General features: G+C 39.5%; 2 protein-coding genes across 8 annotated transcripts in view; one reads left to right on the top strand and one right to left on the bottom strand.

The window, feature by feature from the left end:
* nptnb (neuroplastin b) overlaps window positions 1-5,181 on the top strand; it is a 37,395-nt gene extending 32,214 nt beyond the window's left edge. For 2 of the 3 annotated variants that reach the window (XM_047154714.2, XM_017466426.3), the window contains 3 exons: window positions 1,660-1,681; window positions 2,203-2,281; window positions 4,074-5,181. In XM_047154714.2, coding sequence (XP_047010670.1) covers window positions 1,660-1,681; window positions 2,203-2,263 — 83 coding nt within the window. In that variant the 3' untranslated portion in view covers window positions 2,264-2,281; window positions 4,074-5,181. The remainder of the gene's footprint in view (window positions 1-1,659; window positions 1,682-2,202; window positions 2,282-4,073) is intronic. The other variant, XM_047154712.2, reaches the window with a different exon arrangement.
* The window catches only part of rec114 (REC114 meiotic recombination protein), a 38,505-nt gene extending 24,488 nt beyond the window's left edge, over window positions 1-14,017 (bottom strand). For 2 of the 5 annotated variants that reach the window (XM_053677856.1, XM_017466429.3), the window contains exons 1-7: window positions 13,694-14,017; window positions 11,462-11,493; window positions 10,530-10,619; window positions 9,191-9,274; window positions 8,470-8,643; window positions 6,232-6,303; window positions 5,917-6,082 (exon numbers count right to left, since the gene is read on the bottom strand). In XM_053677856.1, coding sequence (XP_053533831.1) covers window positions 5,918-6,082; window positions 6,232-6,303; window positions 8,470-8,643; window positions 9,191-9,274; window positions 10,530-10,619; window positions 11,462-11,493; window positions 13,694-13,763 — 687 coding nt within the window. In that variant the 5' untranslated portion in view covers window positions 13,764-14,017 and the 3' untranslated portion in view covers window position 5,917. Of the gene's footprint in view, window positions 1-1,966; window positions 2,588-4,099; window positions 4,189-5,916; window positions 6,083-6,231; window positions 6,304-8,469; window positions 8,644-9,190; window positions 9,275-10,529; window positions 10,620-11,461; window positions 11,494-13,693 lie in introns of those variants that run through there. The other 3 variants (XM_017466430.3, XM_017466428.3, XM_017466432.3) reach the window with 3 other exon arrangements.
* Between the last annotated feature and the right edge of the window lie 285 nt (window positions 14,018-14,302).

Raw genomic sequence — 14,302 nt, 5'->3', positions numbered from 1 at the left:
ATCTGGCACCAAAACATTAGCAGTAGATCCTTTAAGTCCTGTAAATTGCGAAGTGGGGCCTCTATGCATCTGACTTGTTTTGCACATCCTACAGATGCTCGATCGCATAAGATCTGGGGAATCTGGAGGCCAAGTCAACACCTTGAACTCTTTGTCATGTTCCTCAAACCATTCAAGAACAATTTTTTACAGTGTGGCAGGGCACATTATCCTGCCATGAAGGGGTGTACTTACTCTGCAACAATATTTAGGTAGGTGGCACGTGTAAAAGTAACATCCACGTGAATGCCAGGACTCGAGGTTTCCCAGCAGAACATTGCCCAGAGCATCACAGTGCCTCAGATGACTTGCCTTCTTCACATAGTGTATCCTGGTCCCATTTCTCAGAAAAGCGACGCACACACACCCGGCCGTCCACATGATGTAGAAGAAGATATTACTCATCAGATCAGGTCACCTTTTTCCCCATTGGTCTAGTTCTGATGCTCACGTGCCCATTGTAGGCGCATTCAGCGGAGGACAGGGGTCAGCACGGGCACTCAGACCGGTCTGTGGGTATGCAGCCTCATACGCAGCAAGCTGTGATCCACTTTCATCGCAATTGGCCCTTGTCAAAGTCACTCCGATCCATACACTCGCCCATTTTTCCCGCTTCCAGCACATCAACTTAAGGCTTTGATATATCAAAGCCTAATATATCCCACCCCTTCATAGGTGCCATTGTAACGAGATAATCAATGTTATTCACTTCACCAGTCAGTAGTTTTAATGTTATGGCTGATTGAGTCCAACTACATATTAAACATCAAGTAAAGTTTGACAAAAAATATATATATACAGTTAGGAAGAGGATAAAGTACTGCCAGCTGAATTAGCTGATCAGTGCGTTATGAGAACTGTCTGGACTTGGCGTAATTTTCTACAGAGCAAACTTAACTGACTGTGCAAGCAGGATGCTTGTGGGATGTGACCTCAGTCGGCCATATTATTGATCAGAGTGAAGCTTACACAAAGGTTCCTCAAGATTAGGATGATCAGATTAGAAAGCAATCATGCATTTAAGTGCCCTTTGGCTTTAAAATCGTGCATGGGTTTGTTGGGAATGAGTCTGCTATTTGAAATGGCTTGACTGTGTGTCAGTTAATTGACTGGCAGCCATGTTGTTCTGTCTCTAAATATGACCTTTTCGCTTGTTTGGTGACTGTTGAATCAGGCTGCAGATGCATGCTGCTTTCACACACTCTCACACTAACGAATGCTCCATCTGTGTCTCAAATCTTTATGCTATGTCAGAAGTGTACGCTTGGTACTAGATTATTTCCTATTTCTGTTGGTAAAAATATCATGAACGTTTATAGATGTCAGCCGCAAAAAAAACGTTACTCGTTAGCTGAGGGTTACGCTGATATCAAACCCGGTACAGGTGTATGCCAAGATAAACTATAAAACTGTATGAAATTATAAGTGTCACTCCATAATAACCATCATTTTACATCTCATTTGACGTAACACACACTTGAGAAAGTAGTCTGACAATGTGAACTCTTCAACCACTATTAAATAATAGTAAAGAGCAATTCGAGAATAGGCTCGGTGTTATTAACACGTTTCTTTCATTTTCTTTTCATTTCCTTCCCCTGCTTTTTGCCTCGGATGAAGATGATGAACCAGCTGGATCAATGTAAGACCCGAGCTTTCCCAATTCATGTCTACAACAATAAATGCTCATCAATGTAATCCGTATTGTAAAATGAGTTATTGAATATACCGTACCGGTCAATTGGTTGGCCACGCCCATTCGCAGACGAGTGACATAACCACTGTGAAATACATACGGAATGATGAAACGTGTTAAACAAATCAAAAGTATTATTGTATATTCTCCACCAGTTTCATGATGGATTTACTCGGGAGGCTTTTCTTAAACTTTACAATCAATCCTATATTCTTCACCATTTCTCCGGAAGAAAAGAAAAAAACGAAAATTGCGGAGGAGCAATTTCATTTTAAGAAACCAAACACAACCTTAAGCTTTTATCAAAATGTTTTTTATTTCAGTGGACATTACATATACAATCTAATATGTCCATTTTGACCGGTGGTGTATTTTTAATAAACTCGAATTTTGTCCTTAATCTAATTATGTACCGTAGCGAGTTACTCTTGAGCATCTAGAAAATGTATTTTCTTTTTCTCTGACAGGAAAACCAATTCTACTAACAACCACAAAGACAAAAACCTGAGACAACGTAACACCAACTGAACAAATACAGCAAATAATGTGAGTATTACTGATACTCAACCCTTACTTGCAGATCGAACGCTCTACGACAGAACGTCTTAGGAAAACGCACTGGTTTTGATCAGAGTTTCAAACATAACATTGTGTTATCATACAGTTTTTGAGAGATACCTGGATGCTACAGATTCATAAACGTAATAAAATACACTCACCCTCCACGTTATTAGGCACACCTGCACAAATGTGATCTCTGTGACTTTAACTGCGGCATGGTTGTTGGTGCCATATGGGCTGGTTGAGTATTTCAGAAAATGCCGATCTCCTGGGATTTTGACACACAACAGTCTAGAGAGTTTACACACGGGGGACACACACACACACACAAAAAAAAAACACCATCACTGAGTGAGCGACAGTTCTGTGGGTGGAAACGCCTTGTTGATAAGAAAGGTCAGAGGAAAATGGCCAGATTGTTTAGAGCCAGCAGGAAGGATATAGTAACTCATATAATCACGCTTTACAACCGTGGTGAGCAGAAAAGCATCTCAGCATGCGCAAAACACTGAACCTTGAGGTGAACCAGGTCAGGTTCCACTCGTGTCAACCAAGAACATAAATCTGGGGTTATCATGTGCACAGACTCACCCAAACTGGAACGTTGGAAGATTGGGAAAAAAATCCATTTATTATTAGGCTTGGTTTATGTGAAGTACTGCCATACTGCCAAGTCCCTGTGTATGAGCTGTTACTACAGAAATATAACTCCTTTCAGAGCTGCTGTTATGGAAAATTAATCAACACCTTCCGATTTGAGAATTCAACAATACTGCGGTATAACTAGCCTTAAACTACAGCGCGGCTAAATTCTCCAATCAGATTGCTCCGAAGGTGTGCGTTATTTATTTTTTTTGTATAACAGAACGGTTCAGAAAGTAGTTCCGGCTGTAAGATGAACCGTAGGCTAATATCAATGCGCTCGTTCTAATGTGTTATTGTTTCTATAGTAACAGCTCATACACAGGGACTTGTACTGTAGACTCTCCATATAATCTAAGACTAATAATTGATAGAGATCCTTAAAAAAAAAAAAACACATTGTTGTTCAACAAAGAAAAACATATAATCGTTGGTGTGGTGAAGATGGTTTTTTTTGTTGTTGTTAGGAGACATTTATTTAACATTTACGTAAGTAGTCTCGGTTGTCAGCATTTTGTAACGGTCACTGTGCTTTGTAAAGTTTTCCAGCACAGGAAAGTCTTCAGAGTGAGAGAGAGAGAGAGAGAGAGAGAGAGAGAGAGGAAATAACTTGTTTCGTGGACGGTCCACAACATTAAATCGCACTCTAAACTGTTCAAATGTGTGACGTGTTGTTCATTAATAAATGAAACGTTGTAATCTTTGGCAAATCGCTGTGGTGTAATTATCATAACACACTCCAGACCGTGTTGTGCCGTATCACACCATTCCAGCACGGAGTATTTTCGTATAACCATATAACATGTAATGCATAATATGCGCTCCTATAAAATGCAATGGATTTTCATACGCATACGGAGTACATACAACAATCGATGCATTAAAACGTGTTAGGAACATGGTTTTTATAGTAATTGTTACCAAAAACAGCACACATAGAGTACTAAATCAAACAGTAATAATTAAACTGTTCCAAAACTTTCATGTGTTGGTAAGTAACTGTAATTTGATTCAAGTTGACCTGAGGTCAAAATAAGAACAAAAAAACAACAACAACAACAACAACCAAACAGAGCAATAATGCAGTGTACACTGTTCTCGTGTTCAACATTTTCCCTTGCTTGCTGTTCTACAGAATACTGACTGCACATCTTGACCGTATGAAGGTATTCAAGGAGAGCGGAAACTCCTGGCCATTTCTAATAAAGCATATCCTGCCTCACGGCCAACGAAACAGCAACAGCATATCACTGGCAGAAAAGAACAATAAGGACTGTCTTAAAGCATGCCTTATTCAGTCTTATGGTTTGTGATGTGAGTATGTGTGGGCACAATTGATCCCCAGTTCATTCAAAAGGTGTGCACATTATTTTTACTCTTCTGTGCTGTTCTTTTCCTTTCATCATGTCATCCTTCTGAGGCGATCCTTTTGCATACTTGCATATCGTGTCGAATGCATGCAGTAACATAACCTAATAACACGCCATTTTTTTCTATTGTTATCCCTTTGTGTGGTGTTACTTCAGAGGATTACCCTAAGTGTGTTTTTTTGTTGTTGTTTGTTTGGGGTTTTTTTTTATTTTTTTTTTTATTTAAGAAATTCAAAGTGAGATAAAAAGTCAGATCCACTCATTGAGTTCTTTGTACAGTTTATCATCAGCTCATGAAATTAAACAAAGGTGTTCTATGTAAAGCTGGACTGCAAGAGCCTAGCTGTGACTGGCAGAGCAGTATTTAATCACGGAGAACTGTCTATGTATTAAAGAATTTTAAAAGATCAATAAAGATTAATTATTTTCTAGAATTACCTAGATGTCTTGTACAGGTTGAGCTGTAAGTGTTCGAATATTATAATAGCATATCTGTAAAAAGTGAAGAAGTTTTTTAATCTTCTATGTCCTCTGACCTTGTTTCTTTTTAGTCAGATATAAATCTTGTATAGCATGGCTATTATCCTATGCAATATGTATTCAAATAGAATTAATGGCAACTGTACACTGGGCCGCGTTTGTGTCGACGAATTTCAGAGACTAAGCTTTAATGTTGTGGGATCATCGGGATGCAGGAACAGCATAAATGCACTGCTGTAGTTGCATGACTACTTCTCTTCAAGAAAACGATGTATCAGTGTGTTGCGGTACAACTGGACCAATAAGTAAAGATGGCATCTGCTGGAGCTAAAGCCATTACAATAATATGTGAGACCAACTGTTCTTTTTAAAATAAAGGCTCGAAAATATGAACGGATGTGTCGTCTGGATTGCTTGATTGACGTAAATGATCAGCTTAAAGGAAAAGGCCACCCCGAAAAGCGTGAAACATGTTTGTATTGAAATATTTGTGATTTGGTTGGCGATTCTGAAATAAAACAATCTGAAATATAGGCGATAATGGTCAGGATTTGCTGTTACCTCCTAAAAACACAAGAGCAAGCGATGGTCAATGTTATATTAATGAGAAATCCAAATTGACAGTTGTAGAAGATAGACGCTGGTGCAAATGCTGGTCTCGTAGCCCTAGGATGCAACGTAGTTATACGACACCGAGTTAAGAGCCTCGGCTTGGCTGGGTAGCGATCTACGAGATGACGACGGCATTGACGGTGAGATTACCGTGAAAGTTGGACCTTTTGGAAGCGGATCGATTTGAGCAGGGTTTACAGATGAAGAGGTGTCCAGCTGGGCAGACTCGCTCTCTTTAGGTAGAGATGAAGCAAGGGCTGAATACCACATCGGGTACTCAAACGGCATTGTGGGTAATAAAGGAAACCTTTAACTGAATTGGAAACTAGACCAACGAGTGGATGAAAGAAGTTAAGACTAAAATAAAGTCAACACAAAATTTCATTATAATATCAATCTTGGTCGCCATTATAGTTGTTTAGGGTGGATTTTTCCTTTAACGGTTTGTTCTGTATCTTATACAATATGTCCAATAATGGAAGTGAACGCAGTCACAAACATTTACATGACTTGTACCTTATTCTTGGCTCAAGGCTTTTAGCTTGTTCTCCACATCTTCTACAAAACCAGGGAAGCCAGAGTCCAGCAAACACAGGCGCAAGAGTCCCTCCATATCACCAGGAGGCAGAGACAAATGATGATATGCCAAAGGCAGGGACAATCCACTCTCACCCAGGAAGTACTAGAGACAAAACAAACACCTCTGTGACTGTGTACAAAAACAGAAATCATTTTGTGATGCTAAGCTCCCGTGATATCTCCTTCAAAATGGAATGAAAAGGACATTCTGCTCTCAATCACTGCATCAAATGGAAAAGTCTTCAGTTGTACCTGAGAAAGCTGCTTGATGGACAGAGATTCCGGGATAACGTCATGGATCACCTGCGGTGTCGCTACAGGAGTCTTAAGAGACACAGGATAGACCCAATCATTACACTCTCAGGTCTCACACAGAAGAGCTTCCATGTCAATCAATAAGGTCATTACTAACTGAAAGCGGTCATCTCTTCCAAACTACTTCATTCTGTCTTGTTTTTCTGTCACCATAGTGTAATAGTGCATTTTGAATGGGAAGGTCAAAATGTGGGACAAACTTGCAGAAGATTTCACCATCCAGTCAGTCGAATGAGTGAATCTGCAAGAGCTAGTGTTCTTGTCTGAATGAGAAGAGCACCATCTAGTGAAAGCAAAGCTATACATATCATTACGCTGGAACGCTGAAGGGACATAGAGTGCATGGTTAGGAGTTAAACTTAGTAGTACAGTGAGGAAACAGCTTTTAGCAGACATGCATGCCATGCATTAGAACAGTTCAACAAATCTGCTTTGAATCTAAATGTTCCCATTGAAACCACTATGAAATCTAATGACACTGAGCATTACCTTTGTAGTCCATTTAATTGAATAATGGTGCTATTAAGAGGAGGCTCCAGTTGATGGCAGTAATGAGGTTTAAGTGGCTTAGTTGGCATTAGATCTTGGTTTCTGCATACAGGCAGCTGATGTAAATGTAACCACATCCCACATGCCAGTTAATGGTCTTCCAAGCCAATGGTACTTGGGTTCAGTCCTATGAACCCTATGCTCCTCACATTTTATTCAGTGCATCACTGGAACTCTTGACTTATGCTCTGGGAGTGACAGCTGGAGTGCCAACTCATTCTGTTTTCCATATCACAACTGAACCAGTTCATACTACATCCTGAATTCTCTTCCTGTGCCTAAAATCTTGGTGTGGTCCATTCTGAAGTGATGACTTTCAAATGAGAAGAGGAACACACGATAAGATAATAACAAATCATAAGATAATGTCTGTACTGTTAGATTGTTTTGGGTTTTTTTTTGCTGTTATTTATTCTAAATGGCTGTGGCAGCCAGCTTACAGGTGAATAAATACAAAACATATTAGCATTAGCTGTAAATTGTAACAAAATCAAAACAAAACATCCCAGAAATAGTACAGCAACAGGTATGGTCTTTGTTATCTGTGTAGTGGTGGTTTAACAGTGTAGGCTTACTGATCAGGAGGTTGGGGTTCAAGCCCCAGCACCCCAAGTTGCACCCCAAGGCCCTTAACCCTATCTGCTCCAGGGGCGCGGTATCATAACTGACCCTGAGCTCTAACCCCAGCTTCTTAACAAGCTCGGATATGCAAAGAAATATTATTTCACTGTGCTATAATGTAAATGTGAAAAATAAACAAAGGCTTCTTCCATGATTTTACAGCTGGTGTTTGTATTCGTTTCCATTTGTAAATTAGCCTACTTACTACTGCTCTGTTTGTTATTAAATTGTTTTCAAACAGAAACTCGCTTCAGCCTTGAAAATGAATCATAATCATTAGAATAATAATAAGTTGATGTGTATTCAGAGTGGCTGATACGAGGCGGACATTCAGAGGGAATAAGGCATAGCCGTGGTTGCTTCAGACTGGACTGCAACCTCAATACTCACCCATGTGTGACCTGCATCATTATCATCATCATCATTATTATTGATAGCTCCATTGCTCACCCCACATGAATTGCCAGAAACCTCTAAGCTATTTTTTCGAACAATAAAAATCTTATTAAGTATAAAGCTGTAATCGTGTTAGGATTCCGAGATCAATGTTAAAAGGAAAACCAGTGATGTTAAGGGCTGGTTAATTAGTCACGGCAACGTTTTGGGTCTTCTGGCGAAAACGACCATTTAAGATGCACGCAGGAGACAATTGGTTTTGATAAATGCGCTGTATGCGTAATGAATCACTGGATTGGTCGGACTGAGATGACTCACTCTCGCCATTCGCTTGTTTAGTATCTGGGAATTTCATTCCAGTGAAGGGAATTCACCATACCAGTGAAGGGAAATTGTAATGCTACAGCATACAAAGACATTCTATACAATTGTGTGCTTCCAACGGTTTAAGGAAAGCCCACATATGGATGTGGTGGTCAGATTTCCACAAACGTTTGGTGATATGCTATGTATACATATATATATATATATATATATACATATATACACACACACACACACATATTCACCGTATATATACTACTGCTTTTGGTCTTTCATGTAGTGTACCTGCTGTTGCTGGTTAGAGATTCCACTGGTGTGAACTGCAGATGAAGGGCCAGGCTGCTCCTGGGTGCCTACAGGCAGATATTCATTCAGTTTCTCGACTGCCTTCCTGCATAAATCTACAGCTTCAGACCTGCTGCTGCCCTCAAACTGCAGTCGTATCATACGACTCTCTTCCTGTGAAAAGACACACACACACACACACACACACACACACGCACGCACTCACTCAGGTGTTTGTCTTCCTATCCTTCAGAGGACTTTCCATTGACATAATTATTAATGCGGCTTACTAATATTATACCTACACTTAAAGCAAACCCACAGTAACGCCGATTTTTAAAATAAAAGCTGCAGTTTTTTTTTTGTAAAGCGTTTTCGACACTGGCGAGTTGGTACCCACAAGGTCAAATCCGTAGGGTATTCGTATCGTCATGAGCACATTTAGTTCCCTCCCCACCTCCCTGACACTCTGTGCTTAACGTGCCTTCTATGCCATGTGTGTCTGCGCATGATTCTATCGTATCCAGTGCCATAATATTGGCACCCTTGGTATATATGAGCAAAGAAGACTGTGAAAAATCATCCCTTTTTGGCAATACTTTGTGCTACCTCTGCTTGTTGCAATACAAATGATATTTCGGTTTTACAGCTAAACTCAATACTTATCACGCACGAACAAGCTCGCCGATGAATTCACGGCGTGTGCTTTCCAATCGCTCACCTTCAGTGTGAAGTAGAAAAGCAGGCTGTCTGATTTCTGCTGGATCTTCAGAAAGCTCGGAGCGTTCAGAAGAGAGAAGCCTTCCTGCACAAACACAGAAGAACAAGACAAGACCTTAACAATACTGTCCAGTATGCCACCATGACAAGAAGGGAGTGTCTGAAAGACTGGAAATTTGCTAATACTTAAGTCTTAGAAGTGTCTTTGTTAAACTTTCCAAGTCATATCTTCAATAGCCAAGCCAGAATGACCAATAAATTGTTGTTCGAGTAGGAACGCCTTGTGAGGACTCACTGACTAAGCTGAAATTCCCGTAAAATTCCTGCAGGGGGGTCTATTTCCATAAAATCCTCAACGTCTGTATAGCTTGCCAGAAACTGGAATTTCCCCTTGAAATTGAATGATGGCAAGAATCAGCTTTCCAAAAACATGAATGCTCCGCTGCCAGAAAGCTCACAAGCTTGCATTCAGAATCATAAAAAGTATTCATTATAGATTTTGTATAGCTGATACAGCTTTGCTTGTTTCTCTAAAACATCCTGGGTGTTTTTTTTTTGTGTGTGTGCGTGTGTGTGTAAATTTATCCCATGCTGAGAAAAATTTCAATCCAGATGGGCGTGGTCTCTTCCAGGATGACTCCTCCCACATTCACAGAACACGAGGGCTCACTGAGTATTGTAACAAGGAGGAAAATAACGTGAATTATATATCACGGCTTTCGCAGTCACCAGATCTGAACCTCCCCTGAAGAACTGGCAGAATTTCCAAGATGCTTGAAATAAACATGCTTACTTATAGCTTACAGTGTAAACCTTTTTTTTTTTTTTTTTTGACTCTGTTCATGCACAATCAACATTTTTTCATTCCGATCTAATTCACATGAAAACGTCTTCACGTGCTAAACAAACGATTAGTCATGCTTAGAGAAAAAAAGATCTGAAAAGAAAAAAATATTAAATTCCCCCTTTTGTTCACAGCCATACATTAACATTATGGGTGCAATAAATCAGTGTCTGGTCTCTCTGGCTATCAGAGGACCCGGCGTATTGTCTCGATTTCTCACGTTGCCTTGTTCAGAAAGAACGCTCTTCTGCCTTTATTCCCCTCTACTCTTGTGCTGCGCTGTCCATGATTTCAGCTTATTGTTGGGAGATATCACAGGAGCTCAGATGCACTTGGCCTGGCAATCAGCAGGGTATTCAGGCGATTTCTGAGAAACACCAGACGAAGCAGTTACAGTGTTTTCTACTGTATCTGCCTTGCACGTAATGGATCAAATCAAATCCTATCATAGGGAGCATATGCACCGAATACGTAAAGCGTCTCTTCTAAACCTTACCAGTAGTTCCTGAGCCTGTGAGATGAGCAGATGACCAGATTCCAGTATCGTCAGCTCCAACGTGCCTTTGCTTTCACTGGACTCGTACACCTTTAATGAATGGGGGGAGAAAGAAAAAAGTACCTTGTGTAAAAAAATTATTTACAGTGTCAACCCCCCGCTGTATTTAGCAGCTTGAGTAACTTATAAATATTTAAAACATGCAGATTTTCAGGCGATTACATTACACGCTGCTTTCTATTGCTGTGTGGATGGCTGTATTTCCCACTTGGGGAGATTATGAAGTCTTTACCTTCAAGTGCACCAATAAAAGTTGGCTATTTAGCCGGTTTGATCTAATTTAATATCTTTTTGATATTTTCTGCTATTGTAATAATGTATATAATGAATCGAATGCATGCAGACGTGCGCCTAATTGTGTTTATAGCGTAATAAACAAAAATGTTATTAATAAACAAACAAACAAAACTACAATCTTGGGCACTAATACAGTGTTTTACACAGTAATGAAAGGGTAAAACTCGAAAACTCAATTATTTCTGAAGCTTTTGTTTCGTTTTTTGTTTGTGGCATAATGGTGGAATGGGTAGCGTTACCACCTCAAGGTCCTCAGGTCAATCCTGAGCTCAGGTTTATAACTTGTGGAATTATTCTAGCAAAACTACTATTAAGCCTTTATGTATAATTAATTAAAGGTGCAGTGTGTCATTTGTAGAGCTCTCTATTTCCGGAGGGGTGAACTAAAATCGTAAACTTTGAGGAGCTTTCCCCTTCCCCTTTGGTCTGTGTGAAAAAGTCTCTGTGAAGTGCCTTGAAACACGTAACGTTATTCGACGTGTTGGCGTCATTTTGCTGAAACAGGAAGTCACGGCAGAACATATAGAGTGGCTCCTCCCCCTTTTTACATAAATAGCCAATAGTGTTTAGCTTACCTCCTTGTTGCGGACGTGACGGAGTTCAGATTCTAGAGGGTGTTTGATCAGACAAACAAAATTTTTAAAAATCTGATGAGAAGCTGAAGTGCAGAATGATGTCATCAAAATTGTTGATCTGTATTGACTGTACATTTTGAATGTATACATTCTTCTAAATGCGAATTTTGTCATTGTTTTGGAGTGCACTAGCTTATAGACAAACTGGCTGGGGGCAAGCTTGAGGTACAGTATGTTGTGTGTCCAAAATCACTCCCTACTCCCTGTTGCGTTAAACTGCATTATGAATGTTCTACAACTCCTAGGCTATTGTCGTGTTCAGGACCAAATGGGAACTGGGAACTTCCCAACTTCCCAGTATGAAAGCCCTTTTTGAACGGTTCTCCTACTCATAATTCCTGCTTGGACAGTCTGAGTTTTAAATATATACATACACACACACACACACACACATATATATATATATCTCTATGGACACTACCCTACTGCAGTGCATTGTGGGATTTTGTAGTCATGATTCATATTATATAAAGGCAATTATCCCTTAATTTGTATTAGATAGTGTGGTTTCGGCCATGCAGATTGTCTCATCATCATTCCACAGAGGTATTTGGGCCAATGATGAGTGCTAAGTGCTAAGTTTGGGCCTGAATCAACTGCTTAGCAAGGCAGGACTCTCTTGCTGTCTCCTGCGGTTACATTAGATGTGATTTCATCCATCCATCCATCCATCTATTTTCCGTACTGTTTTTCCTACTCCCAAGGAAGCCTGAAGCCTATGACACCCTGGACAGAGGGCACAAAGGCACACACGTGCACACACTGGAAATGCATGCCAATCAGCCTCCAACGCATGTCTTTGGACTAGGGAGGAAACCGGAGTACCTGGAGGAAAACACCCGAAGCATGAGGAGAATGTGAAAACTCCACGCACAGAAGGCGGAGGCGGGATTCAAACCAGATGTGCGAGGCATATGTGCAAACCAGTAAGCTAACATGCCCCCTAGATGTGATTTCAGTCAAAGAAATGTCGGTTAAAGTAACTCGCATCCTTACATCAATCAAGTGCTTAAACATCAACACCCATGTCAGTCATTAAGGTGTCTTAAGCAGCCTCGGATTAAAAAATAATAATAATCCGAAGATGGAAAATCTAACGCCCTAAAATAGTACTGAAACTCCGTATTGAAAGGTTTTTCTTGTCCGAGCTCATAGGGATCATAAAGGTCGTGTGTGCTACCTGGCAGGCTGCATTTCCACTCAGTGTTTTCCTTTTCAAAACACTCTGCAAAGCTGGCACCACAGGTTTTCTTGTTTACTCGCTCTGTGATACTCAAAGTGTATTCTGTGGACTCCAAGGGGATCCACGTTTTCATAATTTTAAATCAGGTGGAGTTAGTTCTTATTGCTCTACCTCTATACCCCTGACTGGCTCTAACCGTGCACGTCGCCATTATGTAGAACTGTTTTTAAGCCTAGTAACTTTAAATATAAATGAATCTAACTAAATAAACAGAGATTCTCAGCTCTAAATGGAAATGGCTTGTTTGGGTAAATAAAATCATTATTATTATTATTATTATTATTATTATTATTATTTCATTAAATCTACAGTAAACTCTTTTCCTGTAAACTCTGGTCAGGATCTCTGTGGATCTGAGCCAATCCATCTCAGGGTATTATTATTATTATTATTATTATTATTATTATTATTATTATTAAAACTGTTTAATAAGTGTGTGTCCAGACTTTTGAATGTCGGTGTACATTCAAAATAAATAAATAAATAAATAAATAAATAAAAATTTTAAAAAAACTTCGTGAAATAAATAAATAGTATGTTACATATTAAGATGCTCTGATGATTAAGTATTTGAATAGTTAACCTAAAAGTTTATTGTAAATAAAAGTTTGAGAAACCCTGTACTAGTTGGCATGCAAAGTCAGTCAACTAGCCTAAACCTGCTGTACCGGTTTCTTATTATTTAATCTTACATTTTGATCCATATTTCGACTTTTTTATCACTTCAAATACCTACAATTATAACAATAAATAAATAAACAAATAAACAAATAAAGTGAAACTTTTGTTACAACACTCTTATTGTTAGCTAGAGAGCTAATCATCTGTCCTTGCATTCATTTCAGCTAGTTAGCTAGCTGCTAGGCTGTTAGCTTGTTCCCTAGCTAGGCTAATTCGTAAAAGAATATATATATATATATATATTGTACCTTCCATGAAGAGTTTTCCCCGACATTTTTGGCTTTTGGCAGAAAACGTCCATAACGTTTTAACTTCCATAGAGCCTGAGTTGTATTTTCTTCAGACATATTTGAACTTCTGAAAGAATTGACAAATTGAATAGGGAAAAAGCTTGAAACATTGACTGCGTCCTAATCCGAGTACTGCAACACTACGAAGTGCACTGTACACATGAGCGTACTCTTTGGTGGTGCTCTATTTAGAAACACTAACTAGTGTGGTAGTATGCGGTTTGACACGTAACCTTTCAAACACCAAACAGTGCTCGAAATGGCGGTTGCTTCCATATGATAATTTTACAAGCATAAGCGAAACATGTAGAAAGCAGGATACAACAAATATAGGGGAGACCAGGGATGGTTGTAATACGGGCTAGCTGTAACACCTTCAGTTTTTCCAATTAAGAACAAGCTACCAGTCACATCATTCATTCTGCACATGCTCAGTCTAGTAGCGATGGGAAGATCGGATCGTTTTCCGAATAAACGAATCTTTATTCATCATTTCGTTCATTTGAGCAGAATTAAATTAAAATGTTACATTTTCAATCGCCAAATTCCCCTCCAACACGTCCGCTC

Source organism: Ictalurus punctatus, chromosome 4 (genome assembly GCF_001660625.3).
Source record: "Ictalurus punctatus breed USDA103 chromosome 4, Coco_2.0, whole genome shotgun sequence".
NCBI classification, from domain to species: domain Eukaryota; kingdom Metazoa; phylum Chordata; class Actinopteri; order Siluriformes; family Ictaluridae; genus Ictalurus; species Ictalurus punctatus.
The sequence above is the reverse complement of the archived record's forward strand: the minus strand, read 5'-3'. Positions and strand labels throughout refer to the sequence as shown.